Here is a 25,384-nt window from a genome sequence, read left to right as displayed (position 1 = left end):
TGCTGCCCAGAAAGGTATAGCCTCAGGGACACGGGCATGATGGAGGGCACGGGTGAGAGTGAAAACCAGTGATTAAAAGGGAAGTCACGCATGTTCCATGTGTGAGAAAAGCCCTGTAGGTGCTGCTGATGTTTGGGGACTCCCCAACAGTGGCCAGTCCCCCCACAATTACCCCCAGAGTGAAGCCACTCCCATGGCGAGGGGCTTCCTGTCAGCTCTGTAGCCCTCCCCTCATAAACGTTAGCCAGCAAAGAGGCCAAAACCCAAAGAGAGGGGGGAAAAGTAACTTGGAGGAAAGAGAGAATGAGAACAGAAGAAAGCAATTCTAGAAAAAAACCTTATGCATATATATTATCCTCAGAGAGCGAATAGAAAGTTCACTAGCCAGGAAACAAGTTTAAATTTGCCTTTTGAAAAAGAACATTCAAAGAACCAGAAGAAGCTCTTGGAAATGAAAAACCTGAGGATCAAAATTCAAATGGCAACAGAAGCGTTGGAAGAAAAAAAAAAACAGAATGAGAAGATAAAAAGAAAAAAAATGTAGACAAGAAAATTAGATCGATCCAGGAAGCCCAACATATGACAAAGAAGAGTTCCACAGAGAGAGGCCAGAGAAATTAAAAGTGGAAAAATCACCAGTGACATCATCCAAGAAAGTTTGCCAGGAATGGAAGATATGATAGCGCCCACTGAATGTACAGCACCACAGGTGAAAAATAGACCCATACCAAACCCACACTGTGAAAATGCAAGATGTGGAGAATAAAGAGAAGATGGAGCAGTTTCTACAAGCTTCCAGAGAGAAAGGGAGTGACAAGCAGAAAATGAGGAAGCAGAACGGTTCAGATTGTTCAAATGCCCAAGACTGGAAGCTGGAAGACCTAAGGCAAGGGAATATATCCACTACTCAGAACACTTGTCCTCAGCCAAACCACCAATCACACAGGAGAGCTGAAGGAAAACACTTTCTCTGGAAATGCCCAGGGAGTATACCTTCCCAAAATAAGGGCACAAACCAAGAAACAGGAGACCTTACCCCAAGAAACTGGAGCTACATCCCAGGAATCCCAGGAGCTGAAGAAGAGGAGCCAGAATCACAGCCGGGCAAAAACTGCCCCTGTGTGGAGAAGTTAGTTCCACCTGAGGGGCCTGGGGAGAGAGAGAGTCACAGACACACAAAAAAACAAAGGCAATCACTAACTCCAGGAAAATCAAAAAACAAGTCCTAGAAAATAGAAGTGTTCCTTAGTGCACACTGTTGCACTGTGAACAATATTTTCATATAATAACATAAGCACTGAATATTCATTTAAACAAAAGTTGTGATATAACTTTTGGGAGAGCAATATGCCTAATAGAGCTAAATCTATACTTTCAGGAGTAGGAAATCAATGGACAATGTTCAACTGGTAAATCCAGAGATGTGTAAACCATTATTTGGGAAGATGGAAGCAAATGCCAGAGAAACAGCCAATAGAAACAGCAGTGGCAGCCCTTGGGGAGTGAGACACACAGTGCTTTGTTTAAAACAGTTTTTTTTTAAGCTTCGCACAGTCTTCAGCACACAGCCAAACACTCTACAAGTATTGCTACTATTAATTTTGACAAGAAGAAAACATCCATACCTTCGAGGGGCTCATCGCTGAGTCGGGGAGCTTTAGGTAATTTGGAGAACACTTGAGAGCTTACTATGTGCCATGAATAGCGACACATTTAATTTAATAGATGAGAAGTGCACTTACAGGATCAAATAGATTAGAAAATGTGCCTACTTATAAGAAAATAAAGACAGAGAGAGACCAGAGGTCAGCAAACTACAGCCCACTTACCCACCATCTAGCGCACACCATCTGATTTTGTGCATCCAGTGAGCTAAAAATGGTTCTTTACATTTTTTAAAAAATATTTTTAAAAATTAATTTTTCGCTGTGTTGGGTCTTCGTTTCTGCACGCGGGCTTTCTGTAGCTGCGGTGAGCGGGGGCTACTCTTTGTTGAGGTGCGGGGGCTACTCTTTGTTGAGGTGCGGGGGCTACTCTTTGTTGAGGTGCGCAGGCTTCTCATTGCGGTGGCTTCTCTCGTCGCGGAGCATGGGCTCTAGGCCCGTGGGCTTCAGTAGTTGTGGCACTCGGGCTCAGTAGTTGTGGCTCGAGGGCTCTAGAGCACAGGCGTAGTAGTTGTGGCGCACGGGGTTAGTTGCTCCGCAGCATGTCGGATCTTCCTGGACCAGGGCTCAAACCCGTGTCCTCTGCATTGGCAGGCAGACTCTTAACCACTGCGCCACCAGGGAAGCCCGGTTCTTTACATTTTTAAATGGCGGGGAAAAAAGAGTCACAATATTGCATGACATGTGAATAGTACATGAAGTTGAAATTTCAGCATCCACAAGTAATGTTTTATTGGAATGCAGCCATACCTCTTCTCTTTCCCTTGTGTTCTCTCTGGTGGCTTTCGAGCTACAACGGCAGAGCTGAGTAGTCAAGACATGTGGCCCTTGACAGAGAGTTTGCTGACTCCTACGTTAGAGGATGAGGGTGTGGGGGACAGGATGGGGAGGATCAAGGTGGGATCCTGGAGCAGGGGCACAGGGGCAAGTCTTCCGGTACCTTGTGGATCGCCCGCTGTCCCTCTGACTTTACCCTCTCACACAAGTCTGCGTTCATTTGTTCTGGGAGGGCCTACCGCGTGCCAGGCTCCAGAGATAAATGCTTGCCCAGGCCAGAGCCAGTCCCTGCCCTCGCTCACGGAGCCTACACTCTGTCAAGGGGAGCAAGGTGAGTCAAAGGCAATCAACAGGAGCGAGTAAGACAGGGTAACCGGCAGTGATTCGGGCTTTAATGGTGGGTGGCCCCTCTGAGTGGTCAGGCACCGTCTCTTGGAGGAGTTGGAAATGATAAGAAGGAGGCTGCCTTGCGAAGAGCTGAGAGGAGCACACACTAGGAGGCCAAAAACAGCAAGTGCAAAGGCCCTGAGGCTGGACGGTGCCTGGAGCATTTGAGGAATCGGAGAGAGCTGGGAGCAGAGAGGTGACAGCGGCCTGCCAAGCCACAGCGGGGAGCTGGGTTTCACGAGCACAGCAGGCACCAGGGGAAGGTTCCAAGCCAGGAGGTGACACAGACCCAGGTTACATATATTGAACCCTTGAGCGTGCCTGGGAAGTGAGGTGCCCAGCTCCACCTTTGGTACAAGGAAGACGGGACCAAGGGACATGGGGGAAGAGCAGGCACCCTCTCCCATCAAAGGCAGATCCGCCTGAAGCTCACCCTTAGCACCCAAAGCGGGTCGTCCAAGAGGCCCTTCCTTGGACAAGTCAAGAATGGCCCAGCAGACCGCACTCTGGTTGCAAAGCATTTTTCCTCGAAAGAGGGGAGTATTCCTGCACTGAATCCCCTGTGTCCCCTGGCAGAGAGAGAAAGCTAAATTTAAAGGTGTGTTAACTGGGGCAGTCTGATCCAGCCGAGTCTGATCCGGCGTGCTTCAGCTGAAGATCCACTGGGGCCCCGTAGCTCAGCTGTCCCCACACCTGGCAGCAGCTGCCCTGCCTCACCTGCCCCTCCACATCCAGAAAGCTGTTACTGGCACATTCTCTTTGGGAGGTCGACCGGGTGCCCCACACCTTGCCGGGCAGCTGGTATGTGGGCCCTGGAGCCAGACGGGCCTGAGCTTAAAGCCCAGCCCACCACTCCCCATGTCCTGGAGCATGGCACCCTCTGAGCCTCAGCTTTCTCATCTGCAAAATGGGTCCAATGAGAGCGCTCACCTCACAAGTGACAGGCACTGCTCATTACCTCTTCTCTCCCCAACATTCACTTGCTTAAAAAGTATGTTCTGAGCACGTGCTGTGTGCCAGGTACTGAGGCCACAGCAGTGAATGACACCGTCCAAAATCCCTGCCTTCAGGGAGCTGACATTCTAGAGAAGACGCAGCCAGTAAACAAGATAAAGTAAAATATATGTTCGGTCTGAACGTGGTAGTTCTACAGAGCTTCAAAGGAAGGGGGTGTGAAGTGTCAGCGGGTTGAAATATTCTGTGGGGTTTCTGGAATGTTGGGTATGTCTGGGGAAGTGTCCCAGGCAGGAGGAACAGGAATGCAAAGGCCCTGAGGGGGGAGTGAACCTGGGAGCTTTGAAGAAGAGGAGGCCAATGCTCCTGCCTCCCCCTCTTCCTTGGCCCCTAGTGTAAAGTCCATATTTCCCAGCTTCCCCTGCTCCTGGGTTTGGCCTTGTAGCTAAATTCTACCCAATGGGAAGAAGGGAAGATCTCATGTGCATCTTGCAGGAAAAGTCCTTAAAGGGAAGAGGTGCACCATTGTTCTCTGAAACTTCCTGCTTCCTATTGGCTGGAATGCAGATGGGATAGATGGAGCTTGAGCAGTCATCTTGTATCAAGAGGTGGAAATTCAAGTGCTGAGAAGGGCAGAGCCAGAAGACGCAGGAGCCTGGGTCCCCGTCACAGCCCTGGATTGCCTCCCTCAGAGAGGATTAATTCCTATCTAATTCAAACCTCTAGCACTGGGGGTCTTCCACCCCATGTAGCCAATCCTAATTCCAATTGATGCATTACGTAAAGTGCCCGTCACATGATGCCCTTTGTCCATGCCTACTACGATTTTCCTCTGTATTAGTAAAGGAGAATAAGAAATGTGCCCCGCCCTTGAGAAGTTTAGAACCCCAGTGGGGGAGTCCGCGGGCCTGACTCTCAGCCCCAGCCAGCTGTGTGACCAAGGGCAAGCAGCCTCGCCTCTCTGTCTCAGCTGCTCCAATTCCAAAGAGAGAGGATTGGCCCCAATAATCTCCAGGAGTTTGGAGAAGGGAGGGTTGGGCAAACTGCAACAGTGAAAACAGGAGAAAGATGAGAAAGGTGATGAACAGTGAGATTTGGACGAGCAAAAGAAAGGTCTTTGGGAGGAGGATGGGGTAGGTCCATCAGGGCTCCTCTGTTGCCAGCGCCACCTGACCCGGTGGGTGGACGGTGGATTTATCAGCTTGTGGAAGGGGACACCCAGGAGTTCCCTCTTCCTAGCTGGGTTTAGGGCAACCTAATCTGACTCACCAGTTCCACATCATAGAGTCCGTTCATTTCTTTTCTTTTTTTTTTTTTGGCCACTCGGAATGTGGGATCTTAGTTCCCCTACCAGGAATCGAACCCACACCTCCTGCATTGGAATCGCGGAGTCTTGACCACTGGACTGCCAGGGAAGCCCCGATTCCGTTCATTTCAACACCCAACTCCTGGTCCCATTTTCAGTATTAAGAATCCCTTTGGTTGCAAGTGGTAGAAACCCCCTCCCGAAGCCACCAAAAAGCAAAGACCAGCTTCCAACACTAGGCAGAGCATGAACTCCAGGCATGGCTGGATCCAAGCATTTGAATTCTCCGCGAGGTGTTCAGTCTCTCTGCTTCCCTTGGGCTGGTTCCTTCTCAGGCAGGCTGATGGGCTTAGTCACTAAGGCCAGGTCCACGCCCCTCACACAGCAAGATGAGAGGGCTACTGTTTTGTCCTTTCAGGGCATAGAAGTGGGGTCTTACTCTGAGAAGGGTGGGGAAGACTTCAGAAAGATGGTGAGAGCTGGGGATGCCCTCTGGACAAGGGGGTAGGAGACATCCCAGGCAGAGGGGACAGCCAGGCAAACTCCTGCAGTTCAGCGCTGCCAGACTGGGAGATACTTGGTAGGAGCAGGAGACGAGGCCCGGGGGTCAGCTGGAGGCTGAACACGAAGAGCCCTGAGTGCCGGACTGAGCATCTGAGGCTCTGTCCTCGGGCAGTGGGGAGCTATGCAAGGGTATAGAGTGTGGAGTGGGGGGGGGGGCACAACCACGTTTTCATCCCGTGTTGGTGCAGTGGAAGGTGTATGATAGCAAGGCGGAAAACTGGAGGCAACCAGGAGAGCAGGGAGGGGGCTTCTGTGTCACCAGCCTGCACCACATGGCTTGCCTGGGGCGGGGTGGGGTCAGAGAATTTCTGGAATCAAGTCAACAGGACTGAAATGTGGAGGGTGAGGAGCCTGGCACTGGGGAAGTCTGGGAGACTGATCCATGATGTGGCTACCAACTGGCTTCAGGCTGGTAGAAGGCAAGAGACAGGAGAAACTTGTATTGCCACCTCCAGGGACTGGAAGAACCATCGTGTCTTTGTGATTCAAAGTGGCTGGTTCTTGGATGCCTCCAGAGATGGGGAGCTCACCCCTTATGACCCAAATAAACCATGGACTCAAATCTATCCCCCTAGGGTCAGGCACAGCTCCATGCCCCATGCCCACACCATGGGGGCCTCCCTCACCCAGGCCAGCCCTTGTTGCTTTGGGCACCTGACACTGTCTCCTTTTAAGACTGTCGTCCAGAGCTTCCCTGGTGGCACAGTGGTTAAGAATCCGCCTGCCAATGCAGGGGACATGGGTTCGAGCCCTGGTCCGGGAAGATCCCACATGCCAAGGAGCAACTAAGCCCATGTGCCACAATTACTGAGCCTGCGCTCTAGAGCCTGCAAGCCACTACTACTGAGCCTGCGTGCCACAACTACTGAAGCCCGCACGCCTAGAGCCTGTGCTCCGCAACAAGAGAAGCCACTGCAGTGAGAAGTCCATGTGCCACAATGAAGAGTAGCCCCTGCTCGCCGCAACTGAAGAAAGCCCGCGCGCAGCAACGAAGACCCAACACAGCCAAAAATTAATTAATTAATCAATTAAATTTTTTTTAAAAGACTGTCCTCCAGTCTCAACACCTCTGGTTTCTCTGGTTATTCATTCCAGGGAAGAGCCTCCCAGAGTGTGGGACAAGGACCCCTGGGGGTCCTGGGGAGGATGTCGATGTTTCTCAGACACCAAGTATCATGGTTTTGCAGGGAGAGAAAGCAGACCCCTTCGACCTCCTCCCATCTCTCTGGCTGCATCAAGGAGAAAGTCTCCATGGGGTGCCAGGGTGTTGGGGTGTCTTAAGCACAGGCTCATGGCCTTGCTGAGCAGAGCAGGCAAACTTCCATCGTGGGCCTGGGGCCGCTGAAGTGGCTGGTGTGACTCTAATGGTGCTGCTGGGTTTCCACTGTGGTTACTTTGACGTTGCATTTCTATTTTGGGCAAGTGTTGATGGTTTGCCATATATGGTTGGCCTCCAGTGACCCCGCTAAATGCCGGCTGCAGGGTCCCCAGCCCCTTGGTCCAAAGCAGTTCCCGTGGCTGGGAAGGGGGGGCTGGGGCACACCCTTGGATGATCCCACAGCCAGATCCATGGAGCACAGGGAGACTGACGAGCAGGAAACCTCCCTGCAAATGCTGCCAGCATTAGTAAATTACACCACCACAGAGAAAGACGTCCTCCCCCTTGCTCGCCTCCTACCTGCTTCCTTCACTGAGAATAACCCTTTGCTGGTTGGAGGGTCCCCTTCCGGAATGCTCCCCTTGGACTTACTGTCTCCTGTGTAATGTGAATGGGATCGTGCGTTTTGTTTTGTATCACATTCTGGTAGGTGGTGGTTGTTTTTGACAATCAGAGATTTTAGCATTTTCATACACATAGTTTCCTAGTTTTTGTTGCATAATATTGCATGATATTGAATATCTATAATTCTTGTAACTGGGCCTCTATTGCCAGAAGTCACATGACACCTTAGAGGCAGAGACAGCCTTTTGGGGTACCAGAAAATTAAATTCTGGGCATCTTGCTTCATCACCCTGCTGAGATCAGCTTCATCCTTGTCCAAGCGGAGTCCTCCACTCATAGAAAGAATTGTAAGGGAGATCGCAGAGCGACAGCTGGAAGCCAGGCCCCCAGGCCATCAAATGCTCATCAGGTTGTCCTCTGAGCTGGAAGCTGGTGCTGCCTGGCCCTACAGAGGAGGAAACTGAGGCTGGGAGGAGGCAGCACCTGCCTCTGGCACAGCTGCGTTGGCGCTGTGGAGGCCCCACTCTTACCGTCCAAGGACGGCTGCTCTGCCAGGAGGCCTCCAGTTCCAGATGATTTTTTTCCTGTGGCCCCAATTTTCCCTTAATGTCGTTGATGATGATAAGGATATTCATAGTGGTTGACATTTTGAGGGCTTTCTTTGCTCCAGGCACCAGCAGCCCTCTCCAGGGGCCAGGTACTGAAATGAGATCCTTGTTGTTAGAGGAGTTGACTGAGGGCGTTGGAATCCCAGGCAGAAGGGTCCACCGTGTTGTCTGCGCTCTGTGGCTTGCTTACCTCCCCGGACGGGAAGCTCACTCTCCTTCCCCTCCCTGTGCTCGCTTGGCACTAGCTCCACGCTCCAAGGTGTGGGTTCCCGGAATGGGCAGGGGTGTGCGCCCCGCAGCGCCGGGCCGGGGAGCGGCGTGGAGCCCGAGAACGCCGCTGGCCCCCGCCCGGGCCTCGCAGGAGGCGCCTGGGGCCTCGGAGGCGGGGCGGGGAGGGGCCGCCGGCGGCGGCGGCGCGCTAAGCAGACCGCAGTACGGCCGGCGCTAGGACCCGCGGGGGCCTCCCAGGCCGCCGCGCCTCCCGCTCCCCACCTCCTCAATCCCAGCCTTCCCCCCCAAAATGAGGAAGCGGAGCAACTTGCGCCAAGTTGTGCAGCCGGGGCCGCCTCGGGGTGCGCAGCCGGCGCGCGGGGGCCCTCCTGGGGGCGGGCGCGGGGTGCAGCCCAGGGGCGACCCCTGAACAGGTGAGCGCGCCGGTGGGGATGGTGGGGAGAGACGGTGGGACAGTGGGGGGACCCCAAGGGCTCGCGGGTGGAGGTATGCCGGGCGAGCGCGGGAGGGGCCGGTGTGCGAGCGCGAGCGTGCGCGTCCGGGGCGCGCGTCCGGTACGCGGCTGGGGCGGGGGTGGTTAGATGCGACCAGGAGCGGGGTGGGGTGGGGTGGTATTTTTGTGGGTGCGGGTGTGCGCGTCTGCAAGCCCCTGGCTGTGTGTATCCGCGGGTCCACGTGGAGGGATGTGCGCGTGTCTCCGAGCTGCGTGTGCGCGGCCCTGCGTGTAGCTCTGCGTGCCCGAGTGGCCCAGCGTCTGGCGCCCAGGTGTTCAAGTGTGGGTTTGTGTGTGGTGGGGGGGGGGCTGGTACACACGTTTCCGAATGTCCGAGAGTCTGTGCGTGTGTTCACACGTGTAGACGTGTGTGCACAACTGTCTCTAGGAGAACCTGCTTTTGCTTGCATACCCGCGTGCCTGTGGGTACCTGTGTCCACCTGTGTGTTTCTGTGTGTACATGGATCAGTATGCGTGTGAGTACACGTAGGGCTGGGGATTTCTGGGGGCACATATTCGAGGAGCAGAGACTCACCCCTCCCAACCTGTCCCACTGCCCAGCCACCTGGTGGGGTCTATGGGGGAAGCAGGGGGCGGAAATGCCCCAGCCCCAGCAGCAGCGAGGGACTTTGTGTGTCCGTCCTGGGTTGGCGTGGGGTGGGAGAGGGGAGAGGCTCAGCTGGCGGCCACAGGAGCCCAGCAGGGCTGCACTGCTCCGGCCCCCACCCCCTTCAGGGTCAGAGATTCTTAGGAATGACCTTGAATCATCCCGTTTCCTTGTCCTGTCCCTGCCTACTTACCAGAAAAGAGGAAGAACCAGGCTCCATTAGGTGGCTGCAAGCTCCCCACGCACTGTGAGGGCTGCTGGGGCCTGAGTCAGCCCCTGGCCACTTGCTCTGTGCCTGCCTTGTGCCTCAGTTTCCCTTTGGGGATGATGGCGGGGTCAGGCTCCATGCTAAGGAACTCTTCCAGGGAAAGACCACCTCCCCAGAGGGGCTTGGGGAGCCCCTACAAGCCTGGGGAGGCCGGCTGGCTGTCACCTCCACCTGGCCTGAGCTGGAAGTGGTAGTCATGGCCCCTGGGGCCCCAGCCTCGCTTGAATCTGGGCTCTCCAGCTGGTCTCTGCCCCCTCCCCAGGGGAGCCCTCGCTTCCTCCACGCCTGGCACCCCTCACCCATCTCAGCCAGGATGCCAACGGTGAGTACCCCCAACCTGGGTGCCTGTGCCCCGGCCCTTCCTCTGCTCAGTCCACAGGAGCTCCACTCCATGGGGAGCGGGAGGTTTACTGTCTGACCCGTGGCCCCTTGGCGGTGTGTGCCAATCTTCCTCTATCACTTGCTCTTGCTCTTCTTTCACCCTTTCCTCCTGCCCTCCTGCCCTGGGCCCCTGCTCTGTGACTCTGATATGTCCACTGCTCGCTCCCTCGCCCTCTCTCCTCTCCTCTCTCCCTGTGTGCTGTTTGTGGTCTCTGCCTCAATCCAGTCTTTCTCTCTCCTCTGGGCCTCTCTCTCCCCTCACCCCGCATCTCTCTCATGACCCCTTTCCCCCTCTCGGCACCCCCCCCCCGCTAGAGGCGCTGGGCCCCAGGCACCCAATGCATCACCAAGTGTGAGCACACGCGCCCCAAGCCCGGGGAGCTGGCCTTCCGCAAGGGTGACGTGGTCACCATCCTGGAGGCCTGCGAGGTGAGTGGGGAGGGGGTGTGTGCCTGGGGAGAGGGGACTCCGCCAGGAAACCATCCCACCGACCCCACCTGGCTCCCTTCCCGCAGAACAAGAGCTGGTACCGCGCCAAGCACCACGCCAGCGGGCAGGAGGGGCTGCTGGCGGCGGGCGCACTGCGGGAGCGCGAGGCCCTCTCTGCGGACCCCAAGCTCAGCCTCATGCCGTGAGTCGTGGGGAAGAGACCGGGACCGGGGCGGGGTCAGCGGGGCCCGGCCAGCCATGCCCAGCGCGCCTTCCCGCCGGCCGCAGGTGGTTCCACGGGAAGATCTCGGGCCAGGAGGCTGTGCAGCAGCTGCAGCCGCCCGAGGACGGGCTGTTCCTGGTGCGAGAGTCCGCGCGGCACCCGGGCGACTACGTGCTGTGCGTGAGCTTCGGCCGTGACGTCATCCACTACCGTGTGCTGCACCGCGACGGCCACCTCACCATCGACGAGGCGGTCTGCTTCTGCAACCTCATGGATATGGTGGAGGTGCGGCTGGCCACAGGCCCGGGACCCCAGAGCCCATGCCCCCCCATTGCGGAGATGGAGGGATGCCAGGCTCCGCCCTATCCCGACAGCTGGCTGGACATGGGACCCAAGAGGTGTCTGCTCCCCAATGGGGGGAAGGAGGGGCTGGTCTCCATGGGCCACCAAACCCTACAGTTGGTCTGAGTCCTCCAGGTCCCACCTCCAGAGACTGGGGTGACTCCTCTGGGCACACCTAGGAACCTTCAATTTGACACCAATGCCAAGACACTCCCCATCCTCCTGTTTCCTGCTAGTCTGCATCCTTTCCTGTTCCCATGGAAACCAGCCTAAAGAGTCCTGTGGGAACGAACCCCCTCTCCTCTTCCCCAGCTCCCACCCACCCCATCCAGAGGTTCCCCCCTAGGAAGGGGATGGGATGCAGGGGTTCCCTCACCCACGGGGTGGGCTCATGGCTGCCTCTGCCCTGCCCCACCCTGCAGCATTACAGCAAGGACAAGGGGGCCATCTGCACGAAGCTGGTGAAACCCAAGAGAAAGCAGGGCACCAAGTCAGCGGAGGAGGAGCTGGCCAAGGGTAGGGGCCCCCGCCCTTCTGCTCAGTGTTAGCCTGGACTGGAGAGGCAGGGCCCTGGGGCCTGGGCACAGGGCCAAGGCCACATCACCTGAGCAGGTCGCTGTGCCTGCCTCTGCAGGCAGAAGACCTGGGCTGCCCTTAGGCCGGGCGGGGCACAATATTGATCTGGTTCTCACACCTGCTGCTTCCCCCCACCCCAACCCCTGCCTCTGTTCCCATCATCCCTGAGCCAGAAACCCTGGGCAGATCCTCGACGTCCCCCACCCTCCCACACCCCCTCCATGGCCAAGTTCTAACACCTGTTAAACCTGACCCCTCCCCAGGACTTCCAGTGGTTAGGACTCCGCGCTTCCACTGCAGGGGGTGGCAAGGGTTCACTCCCTGGTCGGGGAACTAAGATCCCACAGCCACCTGGCGCCGCCAAAAAAAAAAAAAAAAAAAAAATCCGGCCCCTCCCTGCCTGGCTGCCCCTGCCCTAGCCCAGCCTCAGACAGTCCAGTCGGACCACCTCTTCCCTGAGGGAGTGTCCTCCTTCTTCCCAAACCCTCCCCTGTGGCCGAGCTATCTTTCCTGCTTCATCTACAAAGCCCTTCCTCTATTCCACAAGCCCCTGGGGTTGTGTGACTCCTCGTTTCCTCTCATGCATCTGTACTGTTGTGTCTTCTATTCCCCTCACGTGAAATGCTTTTCCAGCCCTTGAGGAGTGAAATCCTCCATGCTCAGAGCCAATGTGCCCTACCGTGGCCACCCCTTTTGAACCTGGTGATTGTGGCTGTCTCCTTGGAAGTGTCTTGGGGATGGCATCTGGGTGGAGGCTGGTGTCACCGTGCCTGATTGTACTCAGGGGCTTGTGATTTGGAGAGGGGCTTTGGGGAGGTGGAGGAGGAGACCTACAGAACCTGCTGGGGGCGGGGGGGGAAGAACACAGGGGTGCTTGAGAGAAAGATCAGGGAAGCTGGAACACAGATAATGACTTAGAGCGCTGGAAGATTCTGGAAGGTTCCAGAACCTTTACCAGAAGGTTCCGGAAGCTTTACCAATCTCTGTTGTATTTTTTGGCCTGTGTGTGTGTCCCTGGGTGGTCAGGGATAAAGGATCGTAAAGGAAGAGCCTACAGGGTCCTTGGAAGGACACAGTCTCCAGATGGAACAGAGAAGGGCTCTGTTGCTTTTGGCCGCCCGATAACTGGTACCAGGAGTGCGGAGCCTCAGACACGCCCTTGGGCCACTGTGGGGACGCATGCCACACGGCCTGGTCTCCCGCCAGGTGGAGCTGCCGTGGGAGGGGCTGGCACCTGGCAGCCCTCTGACCGGGTCTCCCCCCGACAGCCGGCTGGTTACTGAACCTGCAGCATTTGACGTTGGGAGCGCAGATCGGAGAAGGAGAGTTTGGAGGTGAGCGGGGGGCCTGGCAGGGGCTGAAGGAGGGTGGGTGGGGTCCCAGAGATGAATTCACATCCACATTTGATACCTACTTGCTGTGCGGCTGAGAACCCAAGGGCTCCTCTCTGTGAAAGGAGGTTCACGACAGCCGGTGCCAGGAGAAAGGTAGTTCAGGCAGGCGCCCAGCGGGTGTGAGCCCTTCACAACCCCGGGCTCTGGCGCACACTGGTCCCTCTGGTCCCTCTTTTGTTTTGTTGTTGTTGTTTTTCCCGGCCGCACTGCATGGCATGCAGGATCTTAGTCCCCAGCCGGGATGGAACCCCCGCCGCCTGCAGTGGAATACTTATTCTTAACCACCAGATTGCCGGGGAAGTCCCTGTTCCCTCTCTTTTGATGCCGTTGCCTGAAGTTATTATCCTGGAAGACCCCGGGGCCTAGATCAGGGCTCACAGACCTTCTCTGGAAAGGGCTGGAGTGTGTGTATTTTCCATCTGTCACATCTGCCCAGCTCTGTCCTTGTAGCAGGAAAGCAGCCACAGGCCGCAGGGAGATGAACAGGCATGGCCGTGTGCCAATAAAACTTTATTTATGGACACTGAAATTGAATTCTGTGCAATTTTCATGTCATAAAATATTCTTCTCTTGATCTTTTTTCAACCATTTAAAAATGTAAAATCCCATTCTGAGCTTGCGAGCCTCGCAGAAACCCACGTTGGGACTGGATTGGGCCCGAGGGCTGGAGTTTGCAGACTGGTTTAGGTGATTCTCTTTGCTCAGGGATCTGGAGTTTGTCGGGGAGCGGTTTCCAGGCCTGGGGACCCACCGCTGCATTGGCATCCTTGGGGGTCAGTGTGAGTGGGTATGTCCCCGTGTCTGTCCAGTCTCTGTGGGGTCCTGATCTCCTCCCCCACCGGCCCCCAGCCGTCCTGCAGGGTGAGTACCTGGGACAGAAGGTGGCCGTGAAGAACATCAAGTGCGACGTGACAGCCCAGGCCTTCCTGGACGAGACGGCGGTCATGACGTGAGTCCTGGTGAGGGGAGGGCATGCTGGGGTGGGGGTCCAAGCCACCTTCACCCCACACCCGCCTGCCCCCAGGAAGATGCAGCATAAGAACCTGGTGCGTCTGCTGGGTGTGATCCTGCACCAGGGCCTCTACATCGTCATGGAGCACGTGAGCAAGGTGGGGGCAGGGCCCGAGGGTTGGGCGGGGTGCGGCGGCCCAGCAGCCTCCAGCAGCCCTCACCCCACCCGTGTCTCCCACACAGGGTAACCTGGTGAATTTTCTACGAACGCGGGGCCGGGCCCTTGTGAACATCCCCCAGCTCCTGCAGTTTTCCCTGTGAGTGGGGCTCCCGGGGGCAGAGAGACCGAGGCACGGAGCAGGGAGGAGCCTGGCCTTGGGAGTCTGTGGTCCAGGCAGCCGAGCCCCGTGCCCGCCACCCCTCCACTCCAGGCACGTGGCCGAGGGCATGGAATACCTGGAGAGCAAGAAGCTGGTGCACCGAGACCTGGCCGCCCGGAACATCCTCGTGTCCGAGGACCTGGTGGCCAAGGTCAGCGACTTTGGCCTGGCCAAAGCCGAGCGGAAGGGGCTGGACTCCAGCCGGCTTCCAGTCAAGTGGACGGCACCCGAGGCTCTCAAACACGGGGTGAGCCCCCCTTACCCCCCAGGGCCCTTGGAACCCTAGCTCCACTGTGCGACCCTGGGCCTGTCTCTTGCCTCTCTGAACCTCCAAGGGACTGGCTCCGCCTCCCTGGTAAGCCCTTGGCCCATAATTGTTCCTTTTAGCCCCAGTCTGGGCCTTGGTCTCCTCATTTCTGAAACAGTCTTGGGCTCAGCAAGTGAGAGCAAGAATAACCTCGTTCTTGCACTGAGTCTGGGTTGGGGGGTGGGGCGGATTCAGAGGCAGGAGCCTACTGGGAGGAGACCTGGGACTAAAGATCAACCCAGGGGGACTTCCTGGAGGAAGCAGGGGCCGGGGCAGAAGCCCTGAGGGGTCCCTCTCCCCCTGATCTCCGGCCCCACAGAAGTTCTCCAGCAAGTCGGACGTCTGGAGTTTCGGGGTGCTGCTGTGGGAGGTCTTCTCATACGGCCGGGCTCCATACCCCAAGATGGTGAGCAGGGGCGGGGGGGCGGCACTGGGTCCCCCGCAGGTCTAGGGGTCGTGATCCTGACCCCCAGCCCGCACCGGCGTGCCCTCTGCCCATAGTCGCTGAAGGAGGTGTCAGAGGCCGTGGAGAAGGGGTACCGCATGGAGCCCCCCGAGGGCTGCCCGGGTCCCATCCACGCCCTCATGGGCAGCTGCTGGGAGGCTGAGCCCGCTCGCCGGCCGCCCTTCCGCAAACTGGCTGAGAAGCTGGCCCGGGAGCTGCGCAGCGTGGGCACCTCGGCCCCCAACGGGGGGCAGGATGCAGACGGTCCCACCTTGCCCCGCAGCCAGGAGCCCTGACCCTGCCCGCGGGGCCTCGGGCCCCAGAGAACTGAGACAGTGGGGGGCACAGGGTGGGGACTCGGGCCAGGCCTGAGGAGCGGCAGGGCCAGCAAGCTGCCCGCCCGGCTCACATCACAGGGGCAGGCTGCGTCGGGGTTGGGGTGGGGGCTCTGGGCAGCCCGTGGGCACCACGGCCCCAGGGAAGTGAAGGATTAGCGCCTGGATAAAGACTGGTTCCAAGGACTGGGTGTCTGAGTCTCTCTCTGCTACCACTCTGGGGACCCCATCACTTACTGGGGGTGATCTGCCTGCCCAGTTGTCTGCCCACTGAGGGGTTCACCAGGCTAGGACCTTGCAGCCCAGAGGGGCATATATTTCCCCTGGGATGGGGCCAGGAGTCCCCCAGGCCAGGGATCACAGCCACCCGTAGAGCCACTTGCCGTCACCCACGGGTCCGCCACCTCCTTTGGTGGCAAAGACCCCACCGTAGCCCTCAGGGTCCCAGGTGCAAAGGACAGTGGGAGAGTGCCAGCGGCTGCGGACATCCAAGTCCCCTGTCCTGGCATCCTCTTTTCCTCAGCCTTGCCCCTCGTCCCCTCCTGGGGTGCTCCAGTGTGGCTACATCCTCCACCTGTCACGACCTAACAGCCTCACCCGGTGACTCCAGGGAACACTCGCTGAAAAAAAGCCAGCCACACGGCCTGTCCCAAGGCCCTGCCCCTCCCGTCCACTCTCAAGCGGGGGCTGGGGCTCCGGGCTTGCACCCCCAGCTTCAAATCCTGACTCGACCCGTAGCTGTGTGGCCCGGGCTTGCCGTGAGCCACTGCGTCAAACTGAGGGCATGTCTGGGATGGGGGGTGTTAGTGCTAAACTCGGGGTGTCCTGGGCAAACTAGAGGGGTGGCCCTCCTCCATGGGCCCCCAAAGCCTCCTCTATGATCAGGCGTCTCTTCCGGGGGAGACATGAGGACCCTGAGGGCTCACACCAGTGAAGGACTGAGAGCACACAGCTAGTGCTCAGCTATTACCTGTGACTGTCAGCCACCCTCTCTCTGATGACGCTCCCAGACAGCCAGCCTCTAGGTTGCCTGGAGAGGGGGTTTCTGGCCAGCTCGGTGTGGGCCCCTCCCCAGGACCCCCTGAGCTGGTGAGGGGACACCAGGCCACAGCGCGGCCTCCCACCTTGACTGCCCCACCCCTGTCTGAGCGGAGCCTGAGAAATGTCTCAAGGTCACGCTGACCTCCTGCAGTTCCCCCCCTGAGCCCCGCCCACCCTCTAGCCTCAGTTTCCCCACCAGCACCTGAAGGGGTTTAGCGATTCTTCCTGGGGGAGAAATGAAGGGTGGGAAGCTGAGAGTGGCCTGGCCCCCGCCTAATCCAGATGGAAGGTGGCCCCGCACTGCCCTGGCCTGCCCCTAATCTGGTGCTCTAAGCTGACACAGCGTCTGGACCTTCAGCCGCATCCTGCTAAATCGCCAAAGCCCCCTGGGCCTAACACCCAAATCCCTCCTGCGCCTCTTAACCCACCCGGAGCCAATTAGCTAAATGGGGCCTGTGAACAGAGCAGCTCTTTAGCGTTTCCAAGTGATGAAGCCCCACTCCACAGGGCCCCAGCCCACCGTACAGGCGGGGCAGCTGAGGCCTGGAGGGGCCCCAGGAGCCTCTGGAAGCACTCGCCGACCCTCCGGCCTGGGCTCAGGGCTTCTGGGGCCTCCCTGCCTGGCCAACCCCTTGGGTATCAAGCCCCCTGCCCACCGGGCCATCCCTCCTCGTCCAAGGCTGCTCGCCCCTGCCCCCGACTTCTCCAGGGCCTGCAACCCTTTGCTGCATGTGAGTGTCTGAGCGTGTGCACTCATGCCGTGTGTCAGTGCCTGTCTCCATCTCTTTCTCTTTCTCCGTGTGTGCCTTTCCCCTACAAAGCCAACATTCCCTACATTCCCTTATCTATACAAAGCCAGCAGAGATGAGATAAGGACTTATCTCTGCTTCCTCTGCACTCACTCCCTAGTCCATCCACGGGCCTGGGTCTCCCGCCTCGCTCCGCTGCTGGGACAAACTCCCTCTGTCCTCCTCCTGGGTCTCATCCTGCCCCCTCTCAACCCCAGTGCCCCTCCTCACTGTTTTCAGGGCACCCCCCCCCCCGCCCGAGCCCCCAGGCTCCTTGGACTGGGGAGGGGGTTGGCAAACCAGTCTCAGGGGCTTCCCAAGATCCTGCTCCAGCTCTCAGGCCACTGCCTGAGGGACAGTCCCGTCATCCACCTGTCCCAAAAACAGGGTCCGGGTATACCGGTCCTCTTCCCTCCTCCTCAGACTTTCTCCCCCCAGATTTCTCTCCTGCCTCTCCCCCAACCTTGCTCTGACCAGGCCTCTAGCATCCTCCTGGCCTCCCATCTTGCACACAATAGCTACTCAACCAAAATGCCATCTGTGCCCCTCCCATGCTCCACAACCTCCCATGACTCCCCAGTACCTGCCCCTTCACACCCAGTCTTGTCCAGAATTTACAGCCTTGTACTCCATCTCCCACTCTGATCACCTTCATTGAAAGAGCAACCTTCCCTCCCCTGCTTGAGTTTTCTCACCAGGCTTCTGACCACCTGACATGCTATATTTTACTTATATAGTTACAGATTATCTGTCTGTCTGTCTCCTCCACTAGGATGCCAGTTTCAAGATATGTGTCTGTTTTGTTCACTGCTGTGAACAGTACCTGGTATACAGTAAGCTCAATAAGTGTTTACTGAGTGACTGAAAAGTGAACTTCTATTCATACCTCAAAACCCAGCTAAAATGCCCCATACTCCTTTGCCCTGCACAGTGCCCAGGGGGCCAACTGGAATTGCCTTCACCTCTGGGGACCTCAGCTTCCCCAACCCCCATTGACATCTGTGAATCTGAGAGGTTCTTTTTCTCACACCAGATGATAAAAAAAAAAAAAGCCGTAACAGTGGACATTCATTAAGCACTCGCTGTATGCCAGTCACTGTGCGATGCTCTTTCCTTTCATCAGCTCATTAAGTCCCTGTGAGAGCCCCGTGGGGTAAGTCCTGTTGTCGCCGTCTTACAGCTAGGGAAACTGAGGCCCAGAGTGGGGGAGGCTTTTGCTTATATCCTACAGCGAGGGGTGGCAGACCCAGGCTAATGGTGTCCCTCCAACCCCTGGAACCCAGCCCTCCCTCTGTGGCTCAGAGCAACCAGCACCTGGGCGGGAGGGGCCCCCTCAATTAATCACCTTGCTAATCCTCCTTCCACCCGACCCCAACCCCCTCGAGTCTGGCTGGGCCAGGCCAGCAGCAGACAGAGCTGGGCTGGCAGGGGCTGTCAGAGGGCCTGCTGGGAGCTGTGAGCACTGGGCAGGTGGGCACAGGTGGGCCTGGGTGGGAGTTGGGGGCACAGAGAGCCCCCTAGGGCAGAAGACTGGGGGGTAAGGAAGTGTTCCTTAAGGCAGTGTCCCAGCTTCTGCCTTCCTGGGGGTCCTAGACACAGACAGAGATAAAGGGAGACAGAGGCAGTCAGGGAGAGCTCCAGAGGGAAAGAGAAATAGAGGCGGCGGGGGTGGGGGGGGCGGACAGAGACACAGAGAAAAATGATCAGAGAGAAAGAAGTGGAGACAGAGTCAGGTGATCCGACATGGACAGAGAGGCTGGGGAGGCAGAAGGAATGCAGGACCCAGTGGAGGGAGAAGCCCCTCCATATCTTACCCCAGACCCAACAGGGGCCGGGGGCTCCCCCGCCCTCCCCAACCTCAGTCCCTCCCATGTCTCACCCGCCGTCTGTCCTGCCGCCGCCCTGCCAGGTGAGGGAGAGGAGCAGCCATGTTCCTGAGCCCGGGCGAGGGGCCCGCTGAGGGTGGGCGGCCAGGGCCTGGCGAGGAGGCCCCCAAGAAGAAGCACCGGAGGAACCGCACGACCTTCACCACGTACCAGCTGCACCAGCTGGAGCGGGCGTTCGAGACCTCCCACTACCCGGACGTTTACAGCCGCGAGGAGCTGGCCGCCAAGGTGCACCTGCCTGAGGTGCGAGTGCAGGTGAGGGGACCCCCTAACAACCCGAGGAGGGAGCCGGTGCCAGGTATGAACCCTCCCAGTGTATGGGAAGGCTTCCCGGAGGAGGGGACATGGGACTGGGGCCTCGATGTTTGAATTTGCCGTCTAGGAAGGAGAAAGGGCATTTTTCTAGCCCTCCAGAGCAATGTGTGCGAAGGTGTGGAGGGGTGAAATAGGAGGCATTTCCACAGAGCTGGGTGTGGAGGCAGGCAGAAGTGGAGGCAGAGAAGGAGCTTGGGAAGGGCCTCAAATGCCGAACTTAGCGGCTGGAACTTCATGCCAAGGGCCAAGAGAGACCAGGAGGGAGGCCAGGAAGCCTGAGGGGCCCTGGGCAAAGGGAAAGGCAAGGAGAGCCTGGATTCAGAAGACTTTGGGGCTGATTTGATGGGGGCCAAGAGGCAGAGATCCTGCTCTCAAAACAGCCATCTCCTTGGGGTAGGTAACACCATATGTTGGCACTGCAACAGGTGGGGGTCAGGTTAGACAGCAGGCAGAACCCGGAGAGGCTGGGAGGCCCAGAGCAGGAAAGAGTGGCCCCGCCTCACCCCACCAGCCCTGACCCAGGAGCACCTCTCTTGTTGCTTCCAGGTGTGGTTCCAGAACCGCCGGGCTAAGTGGCGCCGCCAGGAGCGTCTGGAGTCAGGCTCCGGGGCCGTGGCAGCCCCGAGGCTCCCCGAGGCCCCAGTACTGCCCTTTGCCTGCCCTCCCGCCATGCCACTGCCCCTGGAGCCCTGGCTGGGCCCTGGGCCCCCAGCCGTGCCGGGACTCCCGTGCCTCCTGGGCCCGGGTCCGGGGCTGCAGGGGTCCTTCGGGCCCCACACCTTTGGTCCAGGCTTCACGGACGGTTTCACCCTGGAGGAGGCGTCCTTGCGGCTGCTGGCCAAGGAGCACGTGCAGGCTCTGGACAGGGCCTGGCCATCGGCCTGAACCTGGTGCCTGCCCAGCCCTCCCTCCTCAGCCTGTCTGTGGCCACCCATGCCAGGTCCCCCACCCCACCACCACCTCCTTACCCTGCCTTGCAGGGTAACTGGCACCCAGTTTCAAGAAGGAGGTGGCCAGAGGATCCCCGGCCAGGGGGATGGGTCCCTGGCCTGGTCTCAAGGGAGTGTGGGGCCTCAGTCTCCCCATCTGTCAAGTGGGTGTGGGTGGGCTGGATTCTGAGGTTCTTAGACTGCAATCAGGAGCCACTGGGGTGTGAATTCTGAGTTGATGAGTCTAAGTCCCTCCGCCTGCCGCCCTCTCTCTAAGAAGTAACAAGTAACAGCAGTAGCAGTTCATGTTCAACCCACCCCCTTTCACTGTGTGCTCCCCATGTGCCCATTGCTTTACCCCACGAGGTGGGCATGGCCACCAGCCTCATCTTTCAGGGGAGGAAACTGAGGCCCAGAGAGGGGAAGCCAGTTTCTTGAGGCCACACAGCCAGTAGGGGGCGGAGCTCTTTTTAAACTCATTGCCTGACTCCATCAGCCCAGGCCCCATGCTGGACCCAGGCTGGGCGCTAACAAGGGGACTCTCTGCTGAGGCTGGGCGAATACTGTCTGTCCCTGCTCCTCCCAGTTGCCACGGTGTGGCTTATGTCCCCACTGGCCACAGCCCCCATCGTGTCTCCCAGCCCACTGTGTGGGGGGGGGGGGGGGGGTCGGGGCCCTGGTGACAAGGCCAGCATTTGTTCTGTCCAACCCATGTCTCCCACGTGGCGGTCCTCACCTCCCTTCAGCCAGGGGATACAGGGCAGGACCCGCCCAAGACTGTCCGGGTCTGGACTGGGTTGAGAACCGGGCTCCTGACCCTCACCCAGGCCTCTGTTGAAGAGTCGCAGAACAACCACCACATCTGGAAGGGGTTCCGTGTGTGTATATATATAGTAACAGCTTTACTGAGGTAAGATTTCCGTAAAGTTAATCACACGTGCTTAAAGCATACCACTTGGTAAGCCTTGACGTCTGTGTACACTCCTGGAAGCCTCGCCACGGTCACATGACGTGCGCACCCCTTCAGCTGCTGCGTGCCTCCCCAGTCCTCTCCCACCCCGCCCGCCCCTCCCCACACGACCATTCGTCTGCTTCTGTCACTGGACATTCACTTGGGTTTCCTAAGGTTTTATAGAAAGGAAACCACACAGGATGTCTTCTTTACTAGGTTTTGTCTGGTTTCTTATGCTGAGGACAATTATTTTGAGAGACGTCCAGGCGGACCCCCTTTTCTTGGTGAGCCCTATTCCGTAGTAGGGGACACACGTCTGTTTATTCACTCCTCTGGTTTGCTCTGGGGTGGGTTCCAGCTTGGGACGATTATGAATTAAACTGCTGTGGACATTTGTGTACATGACCTACACCTTCATCTTTCTTGGGGAAATCCCTGTGTATGGATTTTAGCCGTTCTCAGGTGTGACACGGCATCCCGCTGTGGGTTTACTTTGCTTTTCCCTCTTGACACGTGGTGCTGAGCACCTTTCCATGCGCTCGTTTGCCATCTGTGCATCTTTGGTGAAATGTCCGCATCTCTTATCCATTTCTATATACTAACAGTAAGCACTTGGAAAAGGAACTATTTACATGTTTAAGATACCATTTAAAATAGTATCAAAACCATCAAACACCTTGGAATAAGTTGGACAAAAGACGTACAGCTGCTTGACACTGAAACTCAAAATATGGTTGAGGGAAACAAAAGAAAACGTGAGTGAATGAAGGGATACGATATACCCATGGAGTTGGAAGGTTCACAAGATGTCAGATCTTCCCCAAATGGATCTACAGAGTCAACGCAATCCCAATTAAAATCCCAACAGACCTTTTTTTTTTTTTTTGGTAGAAACTGACTAAATGATTCTAAAATTTATATTAAAATACAAAGAACCTAGAATAGCCAAGGCAATCTAGAAGAAGAACGATGCATTTGGAGGACTTACACTATTAGATATCGAGACTTTTAGAAAGCCGCAGTAATTAAGGGAGTGTGGTTTTGGCCCAAGGATGGACAGGCAAGTTGACTGATGGAACCAAAGAAACAGACCCACATGTGAACGGTTGCTTGATTCACACCAAAGGCAGCCCTGCACATCGGAGAAGGATTACCTCTCCAGCAAAGGGACCTGTATATGGAAAATACTCAACCTTGATCCCTGCCCCACACCATACACAAACATTACATGGATCATCAATCTATTGTGAAAGGCAGAACACTAAAAAGGCAGAACACTAAAGCTTTTAGAAAAAAACTGTAGGGGAATGTCTTCAAGACCTTGGCACTTGCCAAATATATTATAAATGGGAAGTAAGGAATATTATACATCAGCAGAAAGACTGGACTTTGTAAAATTTAAGAACTTATGTACATCAAAATATACCATTAAGAGAGAGCATAGGCAAACCACAGAGGGGGAGAAGATATTTGAAACATTGACCAGCAAAGGACCCATAGCCTTGACAATTAGAAAAAGGACAGACACACCAATAAGAAAAAGACAACCATTTTTTGGTTTAATGGGCAAAAGACACTGCGGTAAAGAGTCAATCCAAATAGTCACAACCTTATGAAATGGTATTCAATGTCAATTGTCATTAGAGAAATGCAAATTAAAACCACAACAGAATATGCCCTATATGCCCATCAGAAGGTCTAAAATTAGACAGTATTTTGTGCTAATGGAACAATTTACACTTCACAAAACTTCGGCTGCATCCACCCAAGATGTTGTTCTGTTTGTACAACACAAGACTACACGACAAGGACAGACAAGGACCATATACAGAGCTGGGCTGCCAACAGGGAGGAATCTCAACAACGTTGCTAAGCGAATGAAACCAGAACAAAAAGAGGACGTACCGTAAGCTTAGACGTCTGTGAAATTCAAGAACAGGCAAAGACCTCACCTATAGGCTCTTCACAAAGCTAAACATAGAATTCCCATACGAACTAGCAACTCCACATCCAAATATACACTCCAAAGAACTGAGAGCATTTTCCCCCTCAAACAACAAGAAATCTCGAGATGGGCAATTCAGGGCTGCGGGTGCCGGTGCCCCTGTTCTTGGTGACATTTGTCCTCATGGTTGCAAGGTGGCTTCTGCTCATTCAGATATTGCAGCTGTATTCCAGAGAGGGGGAAGATGGAAAGACAGAGGCAAAATGCACGTGCCAGCTTTGTCTTTTTTTTTTTTTAATGTGGAAAACAATTGCTTTCCCAGAAGCACCACCCGTGGGGCATCTGCTAACTCAGCGTTGGCCCCTCAGCTGTGGGGTGTGTCCATGAGGGTGATGCAGTGACAGAGTTGTCCCCAGTATCCACAAGACATAGGGAAGCCTGTTTGCAGTGGGAAGCAGGGTTAGCTCAAGACAAGGAAGGGGAGGGGATGAGGGATGAGTAACCTCGGCTGTCACCTTCCTGGGCTTCAGTTTCCTCAACTGTCAAATGCGGCTTCAGAAGCTGTCTGGCCCCAGCAGGAAAGTGAAGAGGAAAGTGTTTGGAAATACCCCAGGGAACATTTGCACCTGCTTTGCTTTGCACATGCGTGTTCATGGTCCCCTCCCTCCCTTTCTTCATGCCCCCACTCAGATGTCAAATCCTCAGATAGATCTTCCCAGACATCCCTGGCTACAGGTGCAGCTCTTCTCTCTGTAGGTCCCGTATTCTCCTTTCTATCCCTCCACACACGTATCACCCCTGAACCTATGACATATTCACTCATGCATTTATCTGTATCCTGTGAACCTCCAGCCCCACCTGCCTCACCTCATATGTGGTCTTAGTGGGTTCAGTGCTGCATCCCCCCCTGGCACTGAGCCTGTTGTCAATGCGTAGGGGTTACTCAATGAATAGTTGCAAAATCAGTGAACTGAGAAGGCAGGCTGCAGTACTGGATGTGTCCAGCAGGTGGCAAGGCCTCACCACAGGTCGCCCTTCCAGGCTCATCCAGAAGGTACCTGGATGAAAGTCATCCTACGATGTAGGACAGGTGTCCTGATCTCCTGGACCAGTGCCAGAGAAATACAACATGGACTATGTGTCAGTCTAAATCTAGTAGCCAAGTGGATGGAAACAGGTGACATCAACGTTGACAATGTATTTTATTGAACCCAGCTTATCCCAAACATCATTTCAATGTGTCATCACTATAAAAAGCTATTGGGGGCTTCCCTGGTGGTGCAGTGGTTAAGAACCCGCCTGCCAATGCAGGGGACGCGGGTTCAAGCCCTGGTCCAGGAAGATCCCACATGCCGTGGAGCAAGTAAGCCCGTGCACCACAACTACTGAGCCTGCGCTCTAGAGCCCATGAGCCACAACTGCTGAGCCCGCGTGCCACAACTACTGAAGCCCGCGCGCCTAGAGCCCGTGCTCCACAACAAGAGAAGCCACTGCAATAAGAAGCCCATGCTCCGCAACGAAGAGTAGCTCCCGCTCACAACTAGAGAAAGCCCGTGCGCAGCAACGAAGACCCAACGCAGCCAAAAATAAATAAAATTTTAAAAAAAGAGTAGCCCCTGCTCGCCACAACTGGAGAAAGCCCGTGTACCAGCAACAAAGACCCAATGCAACCAAAAATAAATAATAAATAAATAAATAAAAATCATATTAAAAAGCTACTAATGAGATTTTTTTAAATAGTTAGTTAGTTGTGCCGGGTCTTAGTTGCAGCAGGTGGGCTCCTTACTTGTGGTAATGAGATATTTTGTATTCTTTTTTGTTCCTGAACAAAGGCCTCAGAATCTGGTATCTATTTTATAACACTCACAGCATAGCTCAGCACAGAATAGCCACATTTTTTTTTTTTGGCTGCGCTGTGCGTCATGCGGGGATCTTAGTTCCCTGACCAGGGATCAAACCCACACCTCCTGCATTGGGAGTGCAGAGTCTTAACCACCAGAGTGCCAAGGAAGTCCCTGGAATAGCCACATTTCAAGACTCAATAGTGCCGGCTGTAGTGGACAGCGCATTACTGGAAAAAAAGATGGCAGATGAAACCTCAGCCTTGAAGGCTGTCTCTGCAGATACTGGGCCGAGCCACGGCTCAGAGGGAATGCTGCTTTGTCTCTCCCTGTGCCCTGCTT

The 25,384-nt window shown here is 56.1% G+C and overlaps 2 protein-coding genes across 4 annotated transcripts; both read left to right on the top strand.

Annotated features, from left to right (window-relative positions):
- Window positions 1-8,423: 8,423 nt before the first annotated feature.
- On the top strand, window positions 8,424-15,532 carry MATK (megakaryocyte-associated tyrosine kinase). 3 transcript variants are annotated; one of them, XM_033400743.2, is made up of 14 exons: window positions 8,424-8,627; window positions 9,096-9,183; window positions 9,845-9,904; window positions 10,279-10,392; window positions 10,479-10,594; window positions 10,681-10,900; window positions 11,380-11,473; window positions 12,802-12,867; window positions 13,777-13,876; window positions 13,952-14,036; window positions 14,122-14,195; window positions 14,310-14,505; window positions 14,885-14,971; window positions 15,067-15,532. In XM_033400743.2, the coding sequence occupies exons 2-14, from the start codon at window positions 9,178-9,180 to the stop codon at window positions 15,304-15,306; spliced, it is 1,458 nt and encodes a 485-aa protein (XP_033256634.1). In that variant the 5' UTR covers window positions 8,424-8,627; window positions 9,096-9,177; the 3' UTR covers window positions 15,307-15,532. The 3 variants fall into 3 exon arrangements, with proteins under 3 accessions (XP_033256634.1, XP_004277250.1, XP_033256632.1); XM_004277202.3 differs by lacking the exon at window positions 9,096-9,183 and having other exon boundaries at window positions 8,510-8,627; XM_033400741.2 differs by lacking the exons at window positions 8,424-8,627; window positions 9,096-9,183 and having other exon boundaries at window positions 9,680-9,904.
- Window positions 15,533-17,874: 2,342 nt separating this feature from the next.
- On the top strand, window positions 17,875-21,712 carry RAX2 (retina and anterior neural fold homeobox 2). Its single transcript, XM_004277200.3, has 3 exons — window positions 17,875-18,327; window positions 19,084-19,315; window positions 19,922-21,712. The coding sequence occupies exons 2-3, from the start codon at window positions 19,103-19,105 to the stop codon at window positions 20,258-20,260; spliced, it is 552 nt and encodes a 183-aa protein (XP_004277248.1). The 5' UTR covers window positions 17,875-18,327; window positions 19,084-19,102; the 3' UTR covers window positions 20,261-21,712.
- The last annotated feature ends 3,672 nt before the right edge of the window (window positions 21,713-25,384 follow it).

The sequence above is a fragment of the Orcinus orca genome, chromosome 3 (genome assembly GCF_937001465.1).
Source record: "Orcinus orca chromosome 3, mOrcOrc1.1, whole genome shotgun sequence".
Classification (NCBI taxonomy): Eukaryota; Metazoa; Chordata; class Mammalia; order Artiodactyla; family Delphinidae; genus Orcinus; species Orcinus orca.
This window is presented reverse-complemented; position numbering and strand designations above follow the sequence as displayed.